The 24,343-nt window shown below is 43.1% G+C and overlaps 1 protein-coding gene across 1 annotated transcript in view; it reads left to right on the forward strand.

Annotated features, from left to right (window-relative positions):
* LOC132882484 (zinc finger protein 850-like) overlaps positions 1-24,343 on the forward strand; it is a 122,916-nt gene that overhangs the window by 45,078 nt on the left and 53,495 nt on the right. Inside the window, exon 10 of the mRNA XM_060915600.1 lies at positions 10,025-11,156. Within this exon, the coding sequence (XP_060771583.1) occupies positions 10,025-11,156 (1,132 nt within the window). The remainder of the gene's footprint in view (positions 1-10,024; positions 11,157-24,343) is intronic.

The raw sequence follows: 24,343 nt of genomic DNA on the forward strand, positions 1-24,343 counted from the left end.
ACATAAATTGAGGACCCTGGCCACTTACTATTTCCTCTGGAATGCCAAAATAGTGGAAGACTTGAGAAAAAATCAATTCCGCTCTTTCAAGAGCTGTAGGTCGGTTGGGTAATGGAATGAACCTGAGGGACTTGGAAAATCATTCACTGATTACCATGATTACCATAGTGGTATTGTACTGTGGTTTGGGGAGAACTGTGATGAAATCGATTGCTTGGTGGGACTATGGGTGCTAGGGTGTAGGGAGTGGCATCAGTTTACCCACTGGAGGTGCGCAGGGTACCCTAGCTTGGGCACAGGCAGAGCAAAAGGAGATGAACCAGTTGTCAGTGTGCATGTTCTGCTACCAGTACTTTGCCTTGAGTAGTTGGTAGGTGCGCTGGCTGCTGGGGTGTCCTTTGGCTGGCAAGAAGTGTGCCCAAATGATGAATTGACTCCAGAGCCATGGAGGTCCATACTTTTGGCCAGGGGGGCAATCCTCTGCAATCTGACAGGATGGAGTCTGTACTATTTCCTTGTCAATGTTCTATGTGAGGGTGTTGTTGAAGCATTTGGAGGTGGGTTCCAGGACATTGGTCATGGGGGAGTGTATTCTTGACAGGGTGTCTGCTTTTGTATTCTTGGAGCTGGGTCAGTATGCAATTATAAACTGGAATCTGGTGAAGAAGAGCAACCATTGTGCTTGATGGGGGTTTCAGACATTTTGCCAACTTAACATATTCAAGGTTCTTGTGATTTGGTGTATATGGTAAATGGGTGTTTGGCCCCCTCAAGCCAGTGTTTTCATTGGAATGGGAGCTGAGGAAAAGGCATATCTGAGTTGGGCAAATGCACCTTTGGCTGCCAGGTTCCATTGGAGGTGCTTGGGCCCCTTCTTTAGTAGGGACCTGAGGGGGATGATAATGGAGCCCAGGATGAATTGCCAATAAAAGTTTGCAAAACCCAGGAATCTTTGGAGTTTCTTAACTGTCGTGGGGGTCGGCCATGTACTTACTGCCGATACCTTATCTTGGTCCATGCTGACTCCTTCAGCATTTATCACATAGCCTAGAAATGTGATCCAAGGTACGTGGAATTGACATTTTTCTGCTTTGATGTACAAGGAGTAGTCCAGGAGCCAATCAAGCACACTTAACATTCTCTACATGACATTCCTTATAATGAGAGTAGATGAGGATATTGTCTATGTAGGCAATGACATAGCACTCAAGCATGTCCCTGAGCACATTATTGATAAGGTACTGAAAGATGCTGGGCATGCAGGATAGCTCATATGGCATCACACAATACTTGAAGTGGCCCGAGGTGGTGCTAAACACCATTTTCCATTCCTCACCCTCTCAAATGTGTACAAAGTTATAGGCGCTTCTGAGAGTTTGAAGATTTTCATGGAGCGCAACTACTGCAAGGCTGAGAGAACAAGAGGTAGGGGATAAGGGTATTTCACTGTGACCTGGTTCAGGCCTCAGTAGTCGATGCATGGCCAGAGACCCCCTCCTTTGTTCTCCACAAAGAAGAACCCAGCTGATGCAGGTAACACAGAGGAATGCATGTAACCCTGCTGCAGTGCCTCTTGTATGTATTCCTCCATGGCCTTTTGTTCTGAAATTGCTAAAGGATAGATCCGACAGCGCGGGGGCATGGTACCTGGGAGGAGGTTAATAACACAGTCGTATGGCTGGTGGGGTGGCAGCCTGTTGGGGTTCAACCCAGTCAGAGACCCCTGATTCCTTCGTGGGCCCCCTCGGATCCGGGACGAATGGAAAACGCGAGAGAAACAGACAGGAGAACCAGAAAGGTTTCACATGCCAGTTTATTCGCACAGTCACTTCATCGAAATGAAAACATTCTTGGAAACATCTTATAGCATCTCTGTGTTTATGCTTTGTCTTCATTTGTGTGTGTGTGTGTGTGTGTGTGTGTGTGTGTGTGTGTGTGTGTCTATGTAAAAGTGTGTAATGTGTGTGCGTCTATGTAGAGGTGTGTGTAATGATCTTGAATCAATCATAATATAATAACATTTTTGAACATGACATGATGGTAAGTACAGATAGATATCAGAGTCTCTGCTTATGGTCAGCTATTACATAGAGCATGGAATTTCTAAACACAGATAATGTCTAGTCTACGGAGTCTATTCAGAGAAGGTCAAAGACATTAGTTTGCACAGAAAAGGATCTAATAGCTAACATAATTCCTTAACACATGAATGTGTGTTAAGTCAGTAAATTACATTTTGATTTCATCAACATAAGCAAAATAACAATATGTCTTTAATAATGTTAAAACAAAGAATGTTATAAGAAAATAAACATAAAAATAAAAGCAACTTAAACATAAGAAAAATGAGAATATGTCTGAAAGAGAGAACAATTAAACAACTAACAGAATTAAACTCATAACTAAATTAGGTTAATACTTTTAAACTAAAAACCCTTAGAATCATAAGATCTTAACTATAATTATAATGTCATTATGAAACTAACTTAAAACTATAAAACTAACATTAATCACGGAATGCATTCATTAATCACGGAATCCAAATCACTACCATAGTATATTATAAGCTTTTAAAAAGCTATAGAGCAGTATAAGCAGTTAAGTCTTAACTAACATGAAGTATTTAATGCAACCTTAATTCTACCATTTCAGAGTGTGTGGGGGTCGATCTGACATCAAAACAGACCTTGGCGAATCTTTCAGACACCTCTCTGATCAAAATACACATTCATATCAAAAATAAACAAAATGTTCCCAAACAATGTCCAGCCGAGACATAAGGTCGTTTCAACTAATATAATTTTGTCACAGAATAATTTGCTTTATTCTTGGCCAAGAATTAATATTTAACTAAACTTACATATAACCTACATGTATCTTGATTTAACCTACATATAATAAAATTTAACCTAACACAGCCCACCTGCCTTCCCTTTACTGAAGACTTCTTTGTATGCGTTGTAGCACAGTGGGATGTAAACAGTGTTAATGGAGTCAGGGCTTTCCAGTGAGGTGGAGGCAAGGGTGAGTTCAGGCAGATGGAGGCAGTGCTGCTGGTAGTCGGGAGACCATTGGGTGATTTCCCTGTTTTGCTAGGATATGTGTGGGTCATGGAGTTGCACTCAGGGGAATCCTAGAAGAATGGCCTGGTTTTGGGCTCAGGTGATTACATAAGGAAACCATTTCCTTTTTCATGCCCTGACCTGAAGCTCCAGTGGCTGTGTGCGGGTTGTAATGAACCCCTCCCCAGTGGGTCTGCCATCAATGGCCTTAATGCTTACTGGTTGCAAGAGTTCTTGTGTGGGTTTCTGAAGCTTCTGGATGACTGCAGTGTCAATAAAGTTATTGGCGGCCCCAGAATATATAAGGGCAGAGAGAATATGGGACATTTGAGAGGTTTAACAGTACATTTTTTTTTGCTTGAGAAACTGTTGTGATGGAGATGTAGTGTGGGGGGGAGAGGGCTGTTTTGTAGCTCCTTCATTACCGGCGGCTCTCCTAGGGCCCACAGGCCAGATGGGACACTGAGCTAACAGATGGGTAGCCACACCACCATAGAAACACAAACCCTCTCGGCATCTCCATTCATGTTCGGAGTGGGTCACACAAGTGCTGGAGATCTCCATGGGTGTGGGGGTAATGGTGGCCAGAGCGTTGACTGAGGGACCTTGAAGTGATGGCCTGTTTGAGAGGAGGTTGTCTAGCCTGATGGCTACATATGGTAGATGAGAGAGCCCAGGGTTTGCTGCTCATCATGGCAGGCCAACTCAGTCAGAATGAGGCAGTCGAGTCTGTGATGAAATCCTGCCTTCAGGGTTGGCTCATTCCACCCACTCCCAGCAGCAAGGGTACGGAACTCCAGAGCATATTCAGCTACTCTTCTATTCCCTTATTGAAGTGCTAACAGCCTCTCACCAACCTCAACAACTTCTGCCTAATAGTTGAATACTCTCTCTCCTCTCTTAAACAGTTTAATGAAGTATGCATATGAAGTAATGGGCTCCCCCCCCCCCCCACACACACACACACACACAGTGGTTGCCCAATGGAGTGCTTTCCCAGTGAGGAGGTTGATAAACTGAGCAGTTTTCTGCTGATCATTCATACTGTCTATGACATGAAGAAGAGTGAGCATTGAAGCAGGAAGCCTTTACATTCAGGCCCTGTCCACACGGCAACGGATTCAGGTGAATCTGATACAATTGTTTATCATTTCGGCCTGGCGTCCACACGGCACCGGCATTTTGGGTGCCCCAAAACGCAGTCTTTTGAGAACGGGTTCCAGAGTGGAAAGATCTGGCAACGTTGCCGTTGCGAAGTCGTCTGGATGAGTAGAACGGATTTGTTTACGATGACATCACAACCACATGACTGTGAGTGCTTCACGCCGAGTAGAAGTGTAACAAACTCGATGCGAGTTGTCAACAAATCCTATAACTTGGTTCATGAAACGCACTTACAAAATATTTTCACTGTGAATATTTGTGTAATGGTGCAGAGAGAGAGAGAGAGAGAGAATAACCCTTAGGGCAGAGTCAATCCTGCCAGCAAAAATAGAGAAAAAAAGGAGCGATCTCACCTCTTCATATGTTGGTTTAAGTCCTACAATACATTCCTCAAAAAGGGCGTAGAAGAACAAATTAATCCATCAACGTGTAGCATTCAATTTATTCCGGACCATTAAAGACGCTGCCTTCTGCGTAGAATCATACGTCATCCTCGCTGCCATATTGGATGGGTCAAAGCGGAGAATAAAGATGCCTCATTCATGTGCTGCGTTTAACTGTACCAACAGGTTTACCGTCCAAACGAGATCACATGGGATTACCTTTCACAGGTGAGACTGGAAAAGTACTTTTCATTGTATTTGGTCATTATAATGTAATTTTACGAACAGATTTTTCTGACTTTGTGGCTAATATGAAGTCTCGCGCATAATAGTTTATGCGCATGCGTCCTTACTTCTTCTATTGTTCTGGTGTCTCCGAAGGGACCGTCTTACAGCGCCCCTAGAGGTGTGGCATGTGTATTGCATCGTTTTCAGCAAGCGTTGCGTTGCCATATGGACCTGATATTTTACTGATCGTTGCCCATTTGGACGCGATATTTTTTTAAATAACATCTCGTTGCCTTTGTCGTGTGGATGTAGCCTCAGAAACCTTCCCAGGGTCAGAGCATGAGCAGAGGCACACTCCTGGTGGGTGGGGAATGTGTTAGCCTGTCAGACAGCAACAGTTAGTTGTGAAATGCGGATGTCCAGATCACTTAACGTCTGCTGAGGTTTTCCTAATAGGCATCCCTGCACTGAAGGAGCAGGCTCCTCTGCTGCTTCCATTATGTAGGCGAAGTATTCTGTCAGGTTTGCAGGAATCTTACAGAAGCAATAGCGGGGAGAGCAGGTGCGTCGCAAACTGGCAGACAAATCCAAGTTGTGATCCAAATCGTAGTTGAGGGAAAACAAGGGGTCAGGTGAGGCTCAGTCAGAGTGTCAAAGGCAGGGCAGTGAACAAAGTTGGGAATGAATGGAAGAGTAGTCAGAGTCAGGATAAGTCAGCACGAGAAAACAAGGCTTGATATGATCAGGTTGTAGTACACTGAGCGATACTTTGCAATGAGTAACTTAAGGGAGTGTGCTTATATGGCGTGTGAGTGGTCATTAGGGGAATGCAGAACAGGTGTGACAGATTAGAATTCAGGAGAGGGAGAGCAGAGTGGTGTCTGCTGGGAGCTGTAGTTCACAGTGGCCACGTTTGCAGGCTACTGTGAACTCGGCACTTCTACATCATTCCTGTCACCGGTGTGGCTGCTGCAACTTGGCGTGCTGCCATTTGGATCTAGGAAGAGTATAAAGAAGAGACAAACCGAGAGACTCATGCAAGCAACATGTTTGTGATCAGAAATATGTTAGGACAAAGTGAAGTAGGAAACCATTTGAGGCAGAAAGGCACACAGACCGTAGATGCTGTAAACGGAGAGGTTTGAATTTGCACTGGTCTCAGAAAGAAGAATGTCAGTGTCAAAAATGTCGGAACCCTGTCCCACTGTACCGACTGTCCCTTTTACATCATGTCAATCCTGACTCTCTTACCATCAATTATTCTGGCTCAGAGGTAGAACAACACAGACACCCTGTTCCACATTTAGACATTTTATTCAGAACACAAGGTGGAAAAAAGGTGTAAGATTTCTGCCTTGAACAAGCTGTGTAAAAGGGGCTGTTGTTTCCATTGGAGGAAGACTGTCATGTACATCTGTTACACCAGCCTTGCCTCTGCATTTATTTTCAAGCAGAAATGTCCCTTGAATACTATCTTGTGTACCTGCATGGGCTGTTTCAAAGACTTCAATCGTATTGTCTGTTCATGAAACTTATAAATGAATGAGAGTTGAGATGATGAATGAAGTTATGAAAAGCAGCTGCTTTCACCACGGCTATTCTAACATTTTCTGTATCCCTTATCCTAACTGTGGTGAGCTCTACTGTTCAGTGTGATTTCCAAACTGTCTCGTAATGATTACTTATTTTCTGGTTCGGATAATGATGCAGTCAATTAGGTGGTCCTTTGTTGTTGTCCAGGATACACTGAGACACATTCACCCTCCAAATATGATGTGCCCAAATGTGTCCCAGACCATCTCTGAATGTGGTTTGAGTGATCAGATCACAATGCATGTTCCTGTATGCATGGGTGCAAGTTTTCCGGCATGTGCCGGAAGCTCCGTTTTTTTCGGTTCTGAAAAAGTCATTTTTCCAAATCGTGTAAATCCGTTGAGATTTCGGGGGTATAGGGGTGGCCCTCTCACTGTCTCGCTCTCAGTGTATTACCGGGTTACCGCGGTACAGTCTCTGCACGAGACAAATCTTTTCATCTCGTCTTCGCCACAAACCTCATTCAATTTATCCACCGCTCACCAACGAGCGGTCCTGACTAGCCCGTTGTTTCACGGTGTTATACATGTGTGATATCATGTTTCACGCACGTAGCACGTTGTTCGACCAAATCAACACAGCTTTTCCTATGAGTCACCGTTAAGTGCCGTCCAATGAAACTTCAGCTTTTATAATAAGCCTTATTTCGCTTCCCTCCCTTGCGACAGATCCACGTGCTTTGCTTCTGGTTGCTGATCAAAATATGTCAAAATGAAGTTTTTATCGGAAGGCTCCAACACAAAAGAATTAGAAAGACGTCTAGAAATAAATGGGAATGGTTAAGCGAGTGTGACAAAAACAGTGACGAATGGGGAATATGGCTGAGAAAACCAGACGTCCTGGGAGTTGCGTATTGTGACTGCTGTTCAAAGACTATCAAGGTAGGTCTTGAAATGTTTGTTAGCTTTTTTTTTTTTTCTTTTCTAATGTGGTTGTTAGGTTGAAAACTCATTTGTAGTCAGTAATGGATTATAAAATACAGGTAGTCGTCGACTTATGACCTATGTGACTTACGACCGATCGACTTTATGACCGTCTGGTTATGACTGGCAAGTGTTTTCCAGCTGAGCTAGCTGAGCGTACGACAGTTTCCACCCCAGCTCCCGGCAGCGCCCAGCATCCAGCCAGTGTTGCCAGATACTGCTGACGGTTTCCAGCCCAAAATATGTTCAAAACCCGCCAAAATGCACTTAAAACCGCTCAATCTGGCAACACTGCATCCAGCCTCTTCTATTGTGTGTGCAGTGTTTCGCTGGACAAACAACGAGCGAGCTACAGCGCATGTACGGCTTAACCAGATCTTGTGCTATAACGTGCGCAGCTGATAATCAAAGTAACTTTCACTTTTCTGTTCTGTTACACTGTTCTGTGTCCAGTGTCCAAAATGAAAAGTTAGTTTTCAACTGTTCAGCTAAAAAAAAGTAATTAAAATGATTGTGTTGTTGAAATGATGTGTTTGCAATTTATTTATAATCAAAAACTGATACAGGTGGATGAAAGAGTGATAGTGTGATAAAGTACTATACTAGTACTACTGAGTGATAAGAAGTCCTAGTGAATGCTTGATAAGTAGACAATAATAAATAATTAGGTGTAAGCGCGCACTATGGCTCAAAATAATATACGGGCAAGAAATTAAAGTTAGGGCGGCACGGTGGTTTAGTGGTTAGCGCTGTCGCCTCACAGCAAGAAGGTCCGGGTTCGAGCCCCGGGGCCGGCGAGGGCCTTTCTGTGTGGAGTTTGCATGTTCTCCCCATGTCCGCGTGGGTTTCCTCCGGGTGCTCCGGTTTCCCCCACAGTCCAAAGACATGCAGGTTAGGTTAACTGGTGACTCTAAATTGAGCGTAGGTGTGAATGTGAGTGTGAATGGTTGTCTGTGTCTATGTGTCAGCCCTGTGATGACCTGGCGACTTGTCCAGGGTGAACCCTGCCTTTCGCCCGTAGTCAGCTGGGATAGGCTCCAGCTTGCCCGCGACCCTGTAGAACAGGATAAAGCAGCTAGAGATGATGAGATGAGACGTGAAGTGACTTTTAATTCATAAAAATAAAGAAAAAACATAATAAACCCTAAGGGGGTACATTAGTGTAGATTGTACCTTGGGGGACAGAAATGGACTCCTACTGTAATCCTATTTCTGGCAATGCAGATACTAGATAGGTACCATTCAAACTTTGGACACACCTACTCAAATCATAAGGTTTTCTGTAGTCTAATTATTTTTTTTCTGCATTATGGAGCAGTATGGGCGGCACGGTGGTGTAGTGGTTAGCGCTGTCGCCTCACAGCAAGAAGGTCTGGGTTCGAGCCCCGTGGCCGGCGAGGGCCTTTCTGTGTGGAGTTTGCATGTTCTCCCCGTGTCCGCGTGGGTTTCCTCCGGGTGCTCCGGTTTCCCCCACAGTCCAAAGACATGCAGGTTAGGTTAACTGGTGACTCTAAATTGACCATAGGTGTGAATGTGAGTGTGAATGGTTGTCTGTGTCTATGTGTCAGCCCTGTGATGACCTGGCGACTTGTCCAGGGTGAACCCCGCCTTTCACCCGTAGTCAGCTGGGATAGGCTCCAGCTTGCCTGCGACCCTGTAGAACAGGATAAAGCGGCTACAGATAATGAGATGAGATGAGAAATAAAAGTTACTTTCACCCGAGTATGCAGTGTTTGACTTAAACCAAATAATGAGCCAAGGTAATGAAATAAGAAAATGTTGATAAAATAAGACTTTAAGATGATTACAATATCATTACACATCACAATATACTTACGTTCATTTAACATAGGCCGACTTACGACCAGATCGGTTTACGACCGGTCAGTCGTAACCAAACGCAGTCGTAAGTCAACAACTACCTGTATAGATATTTTTGTATATGGAAAAAGCTGAATCTTGTTATTTGCTAAAATCCAGGAGTTTCTGAGGACATCAAGACATGTGGCCTCTTATTTTAACTCAAGCTGTGTATATATTGTAAAAAAGGTATCACAGCAAAAGCATATCAAAAGTGGTTGTTTCAACATTTAAATTAGTAGTTGCTAGATGTTTTGAAATATCAAGCCTTGTACTTGAAATATTATTTCAGATGAATTGATGAAATGTATTAAACATTTGATGTGAATATGCAAATCATATAACTATTAATATTATAAATGTTTGCATTAGAGACAACCATTTTAACTTGTAATTTAAATTTTTTTCGAGCCCTAAGGGGGGCTGACACCCCTTTGTAAACCCCCCCCCCCCCCCCCCCCCCCCCCCCCGCATGGTTGCGCCATGCACGTCTGACTTTGTCAGACTTTTCAGGTTTTTGAAAATTTTATACTTGCACCCATGTATGTGTGTACTTAGTGTTGTCCACTTATGATCCATTTTTCTCAGATGCATGTTAATGCCAAGTGTAAAAGGGGTCATAGGCCATCTGCTTATTGAATTAGCACTAGCAGGGCCCTGGGGGAAGGGAAATCTATTCTTCCTGGGATCCCACAGAACCCTAAAGGCCTGCTTTTGTGATGGCTGTTTGATCTTGTGACTCAGTGCTTAAAGACTCAAACCACCTCCATTACACAATGATATTGTAATACGTTTTATTTTTTTTCTCCAGAAAAAGATGCCCAGTTACAAGTCTTCTCCTGCTTCTGGTGTTCACGTTCCTATACATCTCAAACTTACCTCTTCAAACACCTCACAAGGTGCCACTCTGAAGAATATGAGAGACTGATGAAATCAGGAGTGATAAAGAATCAGAATCTTATGCTGGCAAGAAACTCCAGTATTCAGAAAACAATCTCTGATTCTCTGCGAATGCAGAAAGAAGTTTATCAGTGCTTGCACTCTGGGAAGAGTTTTGGTGACCAGAAGAATCTCAGAAGACACCAGCACATTCACCCAGGAGAAAAACCATATCACTGTTCACAGTGTGGGAAGAGTTTTGTTCGACAGGGCGATCTCCATATACACCTGCGCAGTCACACAGGAGAGAGGCCGTATCACTGCTCAGAGTGTGGGAAGAGGTTTTTTCGACAGAGTGATCTCCAAATCCACTTGCGCGTTCACACAGGTGAAAAGCCATATCAGTGTTCACAGTGTGGAAAGAGTTTTGTTCGACAGGGCGATCTCCATATACACCTGCGCAGTCATACAGGAGAGAGGCCGTATCACTGCTCAGAGTGTGGGAAGAGTTTTAAGCAACAGAGTCATCTCCAGACGCATCAGCGCATTCATACAGGAGAGAGGCCGTATCACTGCTCACAGTGTGGGAATAGTTTTGTTCGACAGAGTGATCTCCAGACACACCAGCGCATTCACACAGGAGAGAGGCCGTATCACTGCTCACAGTGTGGGAAGCGTTTCACCCATCCCAGTAATCTCCAACGACACCAACTTGTTCACACAGGCGAGAAGTCGTATCACTGCTCACAGTGTGGGAAGAGTTTTTTTCGACAGAGTGATCTCCAAATCCACTTGCGCGTTCACACAGGTGAAAAGCCATATCGCTGCTCACAGTGTGGAATGAGTTTTGCCCATCCCAGTAATCTCCAACGACACCAACGCGTTCACACAGGAGAGAAGCCATATCATTGTTCAGATTGTGGGAAGAGTTTTATTCAACAAAGTGATCTCCAGACACACCAGGTCATTCACACAGGAGAGAAGCCCTATCACTGCTCACAGTGTGGGAAGAGTTTCACTCGACTGAGTACTCTGAAAGCACATCAGGTCATTCACACAGGATAGATGAACTTAGGCTCATGCCATTTGTAGTTTTGCATTTTAAATGCAATATAAATTTTGCATTTTCATGTTGCTATTTTGAATTGGTACCGTCCCATCTGAAATTGAACAACTATTGAATTTTGTGGCTTTGCACAGAGCAGTTTAAAATCTGAAACTAAATTTGCTTAAGGATGACTTTTGACTTGGTGAACTAGCATGAGGATGCCTTTCTAATGGAGACTGCAGAGCACTTCCATACATCACTCTGGATAAGAGCGTCTGCCAAATGCCATAAATGTAAATGAAGTTCAAAACGTGAAAAATTATTTGGTCTATATTTTCAATTATTTCAGAATCCCTTTCTAAAATAATGTGCTGTCACACATAAAAAACATGGTGTCTATGGACAGGATCTTTCGTAGATGACTGGTATGTTAGATTTCTACAAATTGGTACTACTGCTTCCAAGGCTTTATTGGTGATAATGAGCAGGGGAATTTATTTTATTTTATTTTATTCTTGTCTTTATATCAGAAGGGAAAGCTCTCCATGGAGTATGGCCTGATACTTGTCATTACAGAACAAACAAACTTTAGAAATGGAATGTTTCCATGGTTGCTTTCATCAGTGTACTGAAGCTAACCTAGCTAATTTTTCTTATTTTTTCGACCAAATTGTAATTGTTTACAAAATGTTAATGTAAGCAGCTACCATTGCTAGTAATAAATGTACTGTTATCTTTATAATACTTAATCCTGTTAATTTTGTACTAAACACTAATATGCGAGCTGCATACTGATGCACTTAACGGACTTGTGATTAACAGAGTGCTCCACCAGGTGGGACTGTGAACATCAAGTCTGCTGCAAATTCACAACCGAAGATGAGATGCGTTTTTATTTTTTGTGTGTTTGTTCCTGTCTGTGTGCAGTTAACACACAGTGGAAGAGGAGCTAAATGGCTTTACGTATACACCGATCAGCCATGACATTATGACCACCAATCGGTGAAGTGAATAACGTTGATTATCTTATTATGGTGGTACCTGTCAGGGGGTGGGATATACTAGGCAGCAAGAGAACAGTCAATTCTTGAAGTCGATGTGTTGGAAGCAGGAAAAATGGGCAAGCGTAAAGATCTGAGTGACTTTGAGAAGGGCTGAATTGTGATGGTGAGATGACTGGATCTGAGCATCTCCAAACTGGCACACCTTGTGGGGTGTTCCTGGTATGCAGTGATTTTAGTACCTACCAAAAGTGGTCCAAGGAAGGACAACTGGTGAACCGTTGACAGGATCGTGGGTGTTGAAGGCTTATTGATTCGCATGGGGCATGAAGGCTAGCCCATATGGTCCAATCCCACAGAAGAGCTACTGTATCTCAAACTGCTGAAAGAGTTAATAATGGTTAAAACAGAAAGGTGTTGCCCATTTTTCCTGCTTCCAACACATCAGCTTCAAGGACTGACTATTTTCTTGCTACCTAATATATCCCACCCCTTGACAGATGCAACTGTAAGGAGATAATCAATGTTATTCACTTCACCTGTCAGTGGTCATAGTTTTAGGGCTGATCAGTGTACATGTGCATATAATATTTTAATATAATAACTATTTAGTTTAAATGTTTTTGTACTTTTTTTTTACTGATTTAGTTGGTGCCCAAATATGTTTAATTTTTAAATGATTCACAATCAATGGAATTAAAGTAAGAGAAAATTATTAAAATTTTCTTCATGTATGGGAATACAGATGTATAAATGTATTTTTAATGTACAAAAGCCAATTTTCAATTTCTTTACACTCATAAAACAGAATAAATCTATTTTTGTTGCTGAATGTGATGAATAAAAACAATAAGAAATTATAATCAATTGATTTTAATTAATGGGCGGCACGGTGGTGTAGTGGTTAGCGCTGTCGCCTCACAGCAAGAAGGTCCGGGTTCGAGCCCCGTGGCCGGCGAGGGCCTTTCTGTGCGGAGTTTGCATGTTCTCCCCGTGTCCGCGTGGGTTTCCTCCGGGTGCTCCGGTTTCCCCCACAGTCCAAAGACATGCAGGTTAGGTTAACTGGTGACTCTAAATTGAGCGTAGGTGTGAATGTGAGTGTGAATGGTTGTCTGTGTCTATGTGTCAGCCCTGTGATGACCTGGCGACTTGTCCAGGGTGAACCCCGCCTTTCGCCTGTAGTCAGCTGGGATAGGCTCCAGCTCGCCTGCGACCCTGTAGAAGGATAAAGCGGCTACAGATAATGAGATGAGATGATTTTAATTAGCATTAGTTTATTCTATAACAGTTTTCTGAACAACTACAGAAAGTCTTTGCAAAACCATACAGTTATATAACTAGTCAGGCCTCACTCAAGTATAAAGCTATGTGCAATCACTAGAGGCTTTGCAACGAACCATCTCAAATTTGCTTCATACTTTCTGGAAATAATGTCACTATTCCCAATATATATACTAGTATATTGTGCAAAATTTCAGGCTTATAACCACATTAGTTACTGTGATATAGAGGCTTTAAAAAGGGGGCATGGCTCTACTATAAAAATCAGTGTTTCAGAACTTTTTTTTTTACACAAAGTTCCACGTTATTACCTTTGAACTATTCTGCTAGATGCATCCAATTGTTGTCTAGTATAAGTATATAGTTTAGTCCTTTGGCCCTCTACAGTTCCCTCCAAAAGTATTTGCATTTAGATGTGTTAAAGAACTTAAAACTTGGCACATCTGGTGGCAGACCATCCGATTTTTAGGTGAGCAAAAGTATAGGAACTAGGACGTTTTCACACTTGGTCCCATTCAGCCCTCAAAATGAATTTGGTGTGTTTAGTCAGCATATTTTGTGCATATTCGAACACTTCAAATAAACTCAGACCCCTCTGAAATGAAATGAACTGAGACTACGTTGGGAGGTGAAGTTTTTTTTCTTTTTTTAAAACAAACTTTCACCAGCGCTGCTCGAGGCCGTTTTAATCTGTCTCTGGGTATCATTGTCCAATCAGGGTGGTCTTGCTTCTAGAGTACCGCCCCTTTTGGGGCGATTTCAGTCACGTTGAGAATCGCCCAAGAGTTCACTGATAGAGTCCCATGTTAATATATTTTTTTTCTCCTGACTGACACTTCAATGCAATCTCTATGGGTTCCGGTGGGGGGGCGTGCCCTAACGTGCTTACGTCACTGCGAAACGCGGCAAAGTTGTGTTCGATCCGCTCAGTTTCTGAAGTGAGATGGATGCGGAAAGCAATTCAGTGCGGTCCTTAAAAGAAGTTGCATTTACTCAGCGGTCAAATCGAGCTAAATTGGCAACAAAACAAGCTGGACCCCCCTCGACCAAATCTAAACATAAAACAAATTTCGACAAGGGGGGGAAATCATATACTCGAGGTTTTACTTCAACATGGTCCCAGCGCAAATCCTGGCGAGCTGGCTGCGAGGACGCCTCAGCGGTTTTCTGCTCCCCCTGCTTACTTTTCCACCCTGGAGGGGCTCCACGGACAACACTGCTTGGACGGTCACTGGAGTTTCGGACATGCATCATTTGTCGGAGAAAATAAAAAAACATGAGTCATCAAAGATTCACATGGGCAGCTGCCTGAAAATTTCGGCTTTTGGGAGAGTGAACATCGCGACACAACCGGATGAGGGCTACAGGCTAGCAGTTCGCCGCCACAACGATGAGGTGAGCAAGAACAGGCACATATTAAACTGGCTCATCCAATGTGTGAAATTTTGTGGAGTGTTCGAGTTAGCTCTACGAGGCAAAGACGAACCTGAGGGCTCCAGTCACTGTGGTGTTTTTCTGGGTTTGGTTGACTATTGACTTGCTACCTAGGTCAATTTACTTCAGTCCTGTGGACATTTATGGTCCGTGTAGACATAACGGGGGAAAATTGCCCCCCCGAAAAAAATCAGGAGCCGCCACTGCCTATAATCCAAAGTAGTAAAGGTCTGAGAGCTCCAGAGGATCTAAAGTGTGAACAGAAAGAACACCCTAAGAATGATTTCACATATAGTCTTTTTTAAACAAACCAAACTCGGTCCTCTTAAAGTGGACCAACAGAAAAGTGACTCAGTTCTTTTTATTTTCACAGCGCAAGTTCATTTGAGGTGGCACGGTGGTGTAGTGGTTAGCGCTGTCACCTCACAGCAAGAAGGTCCGGGTTCGAGCCCCGTGGCCGGCGAGGGCCTTTCTGTGCGGAGTTTGCATGTTCTCCCCGTGTCCGCGTGGGTTTCCTCCGGGTGCTCCGGTTTCCCCCACAGTCCAAAGACATGCAGGTTAGGTTAACTGGTGACTCTAAATTGACCGTAGGTGTGAGTGTGAATGGTTGTCTGTGTCTATGTGTCAGCCCTGTGATGACCTGGCGACTTGTCCAGGGTGAACCCCGCCTTTCACCCGTAGTCAGCTGGGATAGGCTCCAGCTTGCCTGCGGCCCTGTAGAAGGATAAAGCTGCTAGAGATAATGAGATGAGATGAGAAGTTAATTTGAAAGAGGACTTGATTCTTTTTGTCTGATGAAACCTCAGTCCGCTTTCTGTTCACAGTATAGTTCCTCTGGAGTTCTCAGACCTAGAATAAAATACAAGTCTGTTGCCTTTGTTTGCAATAATCAAGAGTTATAATAACCCTTGATTATTGAAAACAAAGGCTACACATCTGCAAGGAATGTACAGAGCTTCTCCCTGCCATGAGCAACGCACACCAATTCATCAGAGAGCACCCTCACCATCTGTGCACAGGTGCACACTAACACAAACAAATGGATAAATCAATAATTATGTAAATAGAAATAAACTTAAAGGCAGCTAAGGTATGGATGGAATATTATGAGATTTTGATGCGAGCTGATTTGCAACAATGAAATGCAAATATGAACAATAACACAGGAGCATGATAATTATTTACCTTGTGCTTTTTAAAGTAGTTACACCATAGCAACTCAGCTAGATTATTAAGAGCTGGATAATTTGTAGAGTATGTTTGCTCATTTTTTGTTAAGTAGTAGAGGCATTTGAACCCACCACCCCTCATCCCCCATGATTGTGTAACCTACTTCAGCTTACACTATTAAGAGTAACCGCTGGAGGTTACAGATGCCTATACCACTATATGGTTACCTTTTGGACCAGCACAGCAAAAGATTAGGCTCGCTACTGGAGAAAGGGGTATCAGAAATTGCATTGAGTAGAAGAGCAAAGACGCACACCACTCACAGGTCAGTTTTATGTGTATTGTATTAACACATAAACAAACAACAACAAAAAATAATAATAAAATTAGAATGTCCTTCAGTATATGAAAGGTCACAATATCACTCCAGAAATGAAATATATAGATCAACGGGGTGGATAACAAAATCACAGTTCTTATCTCCAATTTGGTTGGCTCGCCACAACTGCTGGAAGCTACCTCCACCTCTACAGTACGGAAGTGATCACAGCAGAAGAGTCCATGCGCCGCTCCCAGGGTTCACAGAAGAAGGAAAACCATAAAAAAGAAGAGACACAAAAAAAAAAACCCCGGCCTGTGTAGGCCAAACCAAGGTTACAATAATGTTCTTGATAACTACATATACCTGCATATCCATAAGAATTACAATCACTACACTAATTAAAATATGGCTAAACATCAACTTTGTCTCATGTCTTTCTTCATCTCCACTCACTCAGAACCATATGAGGTGAGAGCCATGTAACAATATAAATCTCATCTCATCTCATTATCTGTAGCCGCTTTATCCTGTTCTACAGGGTCGCAGGCGAGCTGGAGCCTATCCCAGCTGACTACGGGCGAAAGGCGGGGTTCACCCTGGACAAGTCGCCAGGTCATCACAGGGCTGACACATAGACACAGACAACCATTCACACTCACATTCACACCTACGCTCAATTTAGAGTCACCAGTTAACCTAACCTGCATGTCTTTGGACTGTGGGGGAAACCGGAGCACCCGGAGGAAACCCACGCGGACAGGGCCGTTGACAGCTTTGGCTGGGCCCGGGACAAAATAATCTGAGTGGGCCCCCCCCCACACACACACATACGCGCGCACGCACGCACATCTCCACATAGCAACCACCCACACCCAACCCCTCTTTTCACAGTCTCCATTCACTCCAACCCTTAAATAACAGGTATTCCAAGCCCATTATAACAGTCAACCATTTTATTTCAACATTTCAACATATTTACAGTTTGAACATTTCCTTAGTCTGCAACTATTCAGGTGCGAAATGCAATGCGCCGGACTTTTGCTGTGGCAAAGTCGTCAATAAGGTCATTGAAGTCCAGCTTCTTTGCAAGTTCGCACTCTATAGAGAGCATAGCCAGCCCATTGAGCCTCTCCTGTGACATGTTTGAGCGCAGGTAGTTGATAAACCAAAATGATTGTTTACGGGATGGAACTGGGCCTCAATGAGAACGGAGTTATGGCTTTCCCAAAATCTGAACATAGAAGCATCACCACTAGTGATGTGTACAGTGAGTTTTTCAGTGTATTTTTTTGTCTTGTTTTTCATAAACGTCCTTTCCATACTCGATTTAGAATGTTACAAAAAAAATTGACACCCTCCCAACCACGTAACATTAGCCTAGCTGACCTGGGGGCTGACACGTTTATAACGGATAAACCAAAAGGATTACAACGTTCCCTGGATATAGAACTGGACCGAGAAGATTTCAAAATCTTAACGTGTAAGCAACAACAATAAAACAGAGGTTGTTTTATTCATTTAGGGCTTATTAGGCTACTTTCATTAATTGCGCTTTTCATACAGGCCTATCATTTTTCACTTGAGCAAGGGAATTGTTTGAAGAGTATCCAGTCTAAGCGAAAGTTTAATGTTTTGCAACAGACTAACCTCAAAACACCCCATTTATAGCCCATTCGTTACATTAAACTCTATCTAGCTGGCAATTTCACATGCCGTCGTATCTACACGGGATGATTTCCAACAAAATAAGGTTTAATTAACAAGAGGCAGCGTTCCACGGGCTTTCAGCTAACCGGAGTCCAGCTCAGCGCAGCTCAGCAAGCGTGCCTAAAACATTTGGATATGATTGCGGGCCAATGTGCTATTCTTTGCTTCATTGAGATATATGCAACACAGTGTTATTAAACCGATATGTTTATGAAATAATTCAATGCCCTGTGCATTTCAGTGTTCACTCAGTGTACCCTGCTATCCCCTACTTTATAATTATGAATGGTACGTCGCGCGTGCTGGGGTTACATTACGGGGCTGGAAAAAAGTTATCTGTGTCTTACCTGGCTCAGCTGCCCCACTGCCTTCACCACCTGCTGCATCATCTGAATCTTTTCTAAAATATCTATGCAGTGAGCCCCTGAGGCTCTTGGCTTCTTCATCTCTTTTTCTCTTTTCTTTTCTTTGATCCTGACTTGTGCATGTTGGCAAACGGGCTCGCACGCTTATTGTCAAAGCGTTATGATGGAATAGTGCCGTGTTATTTGGCGCCTTAATCAAAGACCAAACCATTTCTGCATTAGGGGTGGTAGGTGGGTTCTTGAATCTATTTTCGAAGACAATAAAGGCAAAAGAACCAGAAATCATTTATTGAATGAAAATATAGCACATTTTTCTCCCCCAAATCAACACATTTTGAAATGAAACAGAATGATTAATGGCATCTTCATGAGGGACCAGTTCTGGGCCCCCCCTCATGCCTGGGCCCGGGACAAAATACCTGGTTGTCCCCCCCTGTCGACGGCCCTGCACGCGGACAACATGCAAACTCCACACAGAAAGGCCCTTGCCGGCCATGGGGCGCAAACCCAGGACCTTCTTGCTGTGAGGCGACAGCGCTAACCACTACACCACCATGCCGCCCAGCATGAACGTTTCTCCTTTAATACAACATATGAAATTAACAACTTGTTGTCATTTACGAGTTAATATCAGTGGTCACTCACCAGAGATCAAAATCCTGTACACACATACAGTGGCACTACCATCATAGCTCACGCCAATCCAACTTCCAAAAACACAAGGGACATGGGAGTTCAGCAACGTGCAATTTCATAAATGGAACTTTCCATCGTTCGTATGCTAACAGTTTAAACTAGCAGCATAGCCAGCAATTTACTTACATTTCTTCTAATGTCCGTTGCAAAAAAAACAAAATCCTCGCTCAGCCAGCGGGCAAAACAATTTTTATGTTGTTGACTCTTACAATGACAGCAAGAGGACGGTAAATTGTCGAAGTTTCAATTGCTCAGTGAGCAGAATCTGCAAGCAGCGGCCCCAAAGAGGAAAACTAACAGCGTAAAGTCACCGGCGGCTTCTGATTGCGCATGTGAACTCCACGTCACCCATGTCTTTATCCCATGAAAGAAGAGCACATTCATCACTTTTGAGATAAAATGAAGTGCATATGAATAAACCGGAGTGTGGTTTATTTCTTTTTGGATTTATAGCTATATTTAATATATTTTTGTCATAAATCCTATTTATCTATGTGTCATGAACTGTATGCATTTATTTAGCAAATAATCTATGGTCAACTAAATTAATGACTAGGATGCAGTGACCAGGGCTACAATTGCCTCATGCTCTAAAATTACGATTGGGTCAAAGGCAACCAGAAATGAAGAACCTATGCAAAGCATATGAGTATCTCTTACCTTTGATGGTTACTGCAACAAAAACAGCTTATACCCAAGACACTTTTACCAATTAAACTAACTTCCTATTATGATAACTAATTGAAGGAACTTCAGCTTGTGCCAGTACAGCATGTGACATCACACACTGTTTGTGGTGCTCCACCATCATATGATTATCTAAATAGTCAACTCCATAGAGTTGGCAGCCTTTCTAGCTGAATATTGCTGACATAAGTGGCAGAACATTCCTTTAAGGAGAGAAAGTAGCACTATAGGTCATTGCTTATATATGGAAATACACTGAATTGCATGATATGGTATAATGCTGAATATGCATCATGATCAGTGAGGTAGAGCCTTGGTGGAACCTTGTATACCCATTTAGTGTCCCATCCTGATGGGGAAGGATCTACCAGGCTGGCATGAAATGCATTGCCACCCCAGTTTTGGACTAATTAAAAAATATATATCTGAAAAGTTGTGGCTAGTCTGAAATTTAGAAGAGTCTGATTCAGCAAGGGGCGGCACGGTGGTGTAGTGGTTAGCGCTGTCGCCTCACAGCAAGAAGGTCCTGGGTTCGAGCCCTGTGGCTGGTGAGGGCCTTTCTGTGTGGAGTTTGCATGTTCTCCCTGTGTCCGTGTGAGTTTCCTCCGGGTGCTCCGGTTTCCCTCACAGTCCAAAGACATGCAGGTTAGGTTAACTGGTGACTCTAAATTGACTGTGAGTGTGAATGGTTGTCTGTGTCTATGTGTCAGCCCTGTGATGACCTGGCAACTTGTCCAGGGTGTACCCCACCTTTCGCCCGTAGTCAGCTGGGATAGGATCCAGCTTGCCTGCGACCCTGTAGAAGGATAAAGCGGCTAGAGATAATGAGATGAGAAGTAGCATTATAGGTCATTGCTTATATATGGAAATACACTGAATTGCATGATATGGTATAATGCTGAATATGCATCATGATCAGTGAGGTAGAGCCTTGGTGGAACCTTGTATACCCATTTAGTGTCCCATCCTGATGGGGAAGGATCTACCAGGCTGGCATGAAATGCCTTGCCACCCCAGTTTTTGACTAATTAAAAAATATATATCTGAAAAGTTGTGGCTAGTCTGAAATTTAGAAGAGTCTGATTCAGCAAGGGGCGGCACGGTGGTGTAGTGGTTAGCGCTGTCGCCTCACAGCAAGAAGGTCTGGGTTCGAGCCCTGTGGCTGGTGAGGGCCTTTCTGTGTGGAGTTTGCATGTTCTCCCCGTGTCCGTGTGAGTTTCCTCCGGGTGCTCCGGTTTTCCCCACGGTCCAAAGACATGCAGGTTAGGTTAACTGGTGACTCTAAATTGACCGTGAGTGTGAATGGTTGTCTGTGTCTATGTGTCAGCCCTGTGATGACCTGGCGACTTGTCCGGGGTGTACCCCGCCTTTCACCCGTAGTCAGCTGGGATAGGATCCAGCTTGCCTGTGACCCTGTAGAACAGGATAAAGTGGCTAGAGATAATGAGATGATTCAGCAAGAGATGATGCTCCCCCTAGACTCCTAGGTTCTACCTTTCCCCTAACAGGAGCTGTTTGACGACATTCAACGGTGGTCAGCAGACTATATGGCATTTGGTGAAGGAATGAGGTAATACACACTTTATCTCAGAAGAAATTTGAATAATCAGAAAAATGCAAGGCTAGTGGAGTCCATATACAGTGTTTGCTAGCTAGCAAATGTGGCTGAAGGTTCGCTAGTGTTAATTAAAAATTTATCATGGCAAGGCAAAGGCAGATATGTGTTCATTTTTTGTAGGTAGCAAGCAAACTAACAACTAGCTAGCAAACATAGCTAAAGGCTCGCTGTTATTGGTTAAAAGTTTGTCATAGCTAATGTAAAAGTAGATTTATGTTCATTTTGGGGAGGTAGCAAGGAGGCTAATAAACAGTCTACCTAGGTGAGAGGTTGGGAAGGAAATATCAGATAGACAGAAGGTCAAAAACAGATTTTATCCCTATAAAATAAGAAACAAACAACCTTGTCACATTGTGGTGCCAGGAGCCACATGAGGACACAAGGTTGTTAACAGACTGATTTCACCCAGCTACCAGTAGCCATCCCTGCAGCAGGCAGTAGTAACCCCCGTTTTCTCTTGACCCCAGTAGCTTTCTGTGTGCAGCCTCTCCAGTGACAGCTGATGGTTTTCCCCCTTAAATGTGTGTGTAGGGTTGCCAGCTTCCACTAGAAGAAATCCAGTAAAGCCACAGATGGATAGTGGCAGGGTTGTTTTGTTAATAAACACTGGATATCTTGAATTTGGCAACACTAAATGTGTGGCTTCACAGAGTACAAGTGAAGAAGAAGAAAGAAGAAGAAACCTTTATTCGTCACATGCACACTTCAAGCACAGTGAAATTCATCCTCTGCATTTAACCCATCTGAAGCAGTGAACACACACACACAGAGCAGTGGGCAGCCACACCAGAGCGCCCGGGGAGCAGTCAGGGGTTCGGTACCTCGCTCAAGGGCACCTCAGCCCAAGGCTGCCCCACGTCAACCTAACTGCATGTCTTTGGATTGTGCACCCTGTTCTTCTTCAGAAATCCAACAGTGGCCTTAGATGTGTGTTTAGGATCATTGTCATGTTGGAAAAGTGCACGACGACCAAGGGCACGGAGTGATGGTAGCATCTTCTCTTTCAGTATAGAGCAATACGTCTGTGAATTCATGATGCCATCAATGAAATGCAGCTCCCCGACACCAGCAGCACTCATGCAGCCCCACATAAGGACACTGCCACCACCATGTTTCACTGTAGGCACCAGGCATTTTTCTTTGTATTCCTCACCTTTCTTTCAACACTCACTCAGTGAGCTCAGTGAGGAGGAACTGAATATTTTTAAGTATGTTTTGTTGACTCAGTTGGAACTTGTATTTATTTAAAGGCCCATATTTGTGCTCTGAAGATTTCAGTAACTATTTCAGTTACTTTTTGACTTCTTATTTTATTTAATTTATTTTCTAAAGACCAGCTTAATGTAGCAGTTTAGTTTATTGTAAGATGTTGGCGGATGAGAATGTTTTTTGTGAGGGCAGGTGCGCAGTTGTACAAATAAATCTCACAAACTGATGTGATGTGTGTATTGTTTTTTGTAAATATGACTTATGATGTATTATCAAGTGTTTGGTTCAACCTGTTCTTGTTTCAGGAAAGAAAATCACAATAATTGAAATATAAAATCGCAATACTTGGTAAAATCGAATTGCAATACTTGTTTAATCAGAATCGCAATTTAAATTGAATCGGGACCCAAAAATCGTTGGAGAATCCAATCGGCACAAAAGCATATCGGCCCAGCCCCATCAGTCATCTGGCATTTTTTTGGATATCGCGAGGAGGACGTGGAACAGCAAATGCCAGTTTGTAAAGTACGCAAAAAAAACCTGTCATCACGAAAGGCAGCAGCACTACAAATATGTTCCCTCACCTGAAAACTCACCCGGTACAGTATGAAGAGTCTCTTAAACTCCGAACTACTTGCCCACGAGCTAAAACCCCCCACGAGCTAAACAAATGACCGCAGCGGCCTCGTTCTCCAAAGCCCCCCATATGAGAAAACGAGTCAGAGATGGAGAGCTATAACGGATGCAATCACTAACGTCATTGCCAAAGACATGATCCCAATTAGTATAGTGGAAAAACCAGGCTTCCAAAAATTACTAAACACACTCGATCCCAAATATGAGTTGCCTGGTCGCAGACATTTTACAGAGAAGGCAATACCGGAATTCTACACATCTGAGAGGCGGAGCCAGAAAACATTCAGTTCAAAAGTGTGCAAAGAGAAAAATGATGTTTTGCAGATCTCTCTCTTCTCTCCCTCAATCTCTCTCTCTATTGTGAATGTTCCAGTGGTTCTCAGTAGTCAGGTTAATAGCTTGGAGATCTACCTCTATTTTTGAAAATAATTTAATGAAAGAGCACTTTTCTTATTTAGGCTAAATGTCTCTCTCAGTGTTGAGCTGCACTTTATTGGTTTGAGCTCTGAGCAGCTCTGTATTGTTTTGCCCCTTTGTTGCAATTTTCAAGATTGTTTTTGCAGTTTGTGCCACATCTTTGTTGAATAAAAATAGTCTTATTTCAACTCAATTGTGATTAATCACTAACATGAAAATGTAAAATGTGTTGTTGAAAACCACCTGTAAAGTTAACCAAGAATGTTATTTAATCTGCAGGGATTGTAGTGAAAACAGTGAAGAGTAAAAGTTAGATTTCATGGGGTCCTTTAGAGGAGATTTCAATATACCGTATATCGTGAAATGGAGAAAATGTATCGGGATATTCATTTTTCCCCATATCGCACAGCCCTAATTCAGACACACCGTCAACTAAAGCCGCCACATATTAAGCGTGTGCCGTGTCTGTGTTAATTGATGTGTTTATTGGCAGGACGGAAAATACCGAAGAATTCCGAATCACATTGTGTACGAGTCAGGCTGTCGGTTTTTTCACTACTGCGCATGCATATAACGCATCTCGCTGAATATCGCCGTAATCACGTTATCAAATTCAATAGATGTGGCCACATTATCGCCCATTTAAACACGTGCGTTTGT

Source organism: Neoarius graeffei, chromosome 3 (assembly GCF_027579695.1).
Source record: "Neoarius graeffei isolate fNeoGra1 chromosome 3, fNeoGra1.pri, whole genome shotgun sequence".
In the NCBI taxonomy this organism is placed as follows: Eukaryota; Metazoa; Chordata; class Actinopteri; order Siluriformes; family Ariidae; genus Neoarius; species Neoarius graeffei.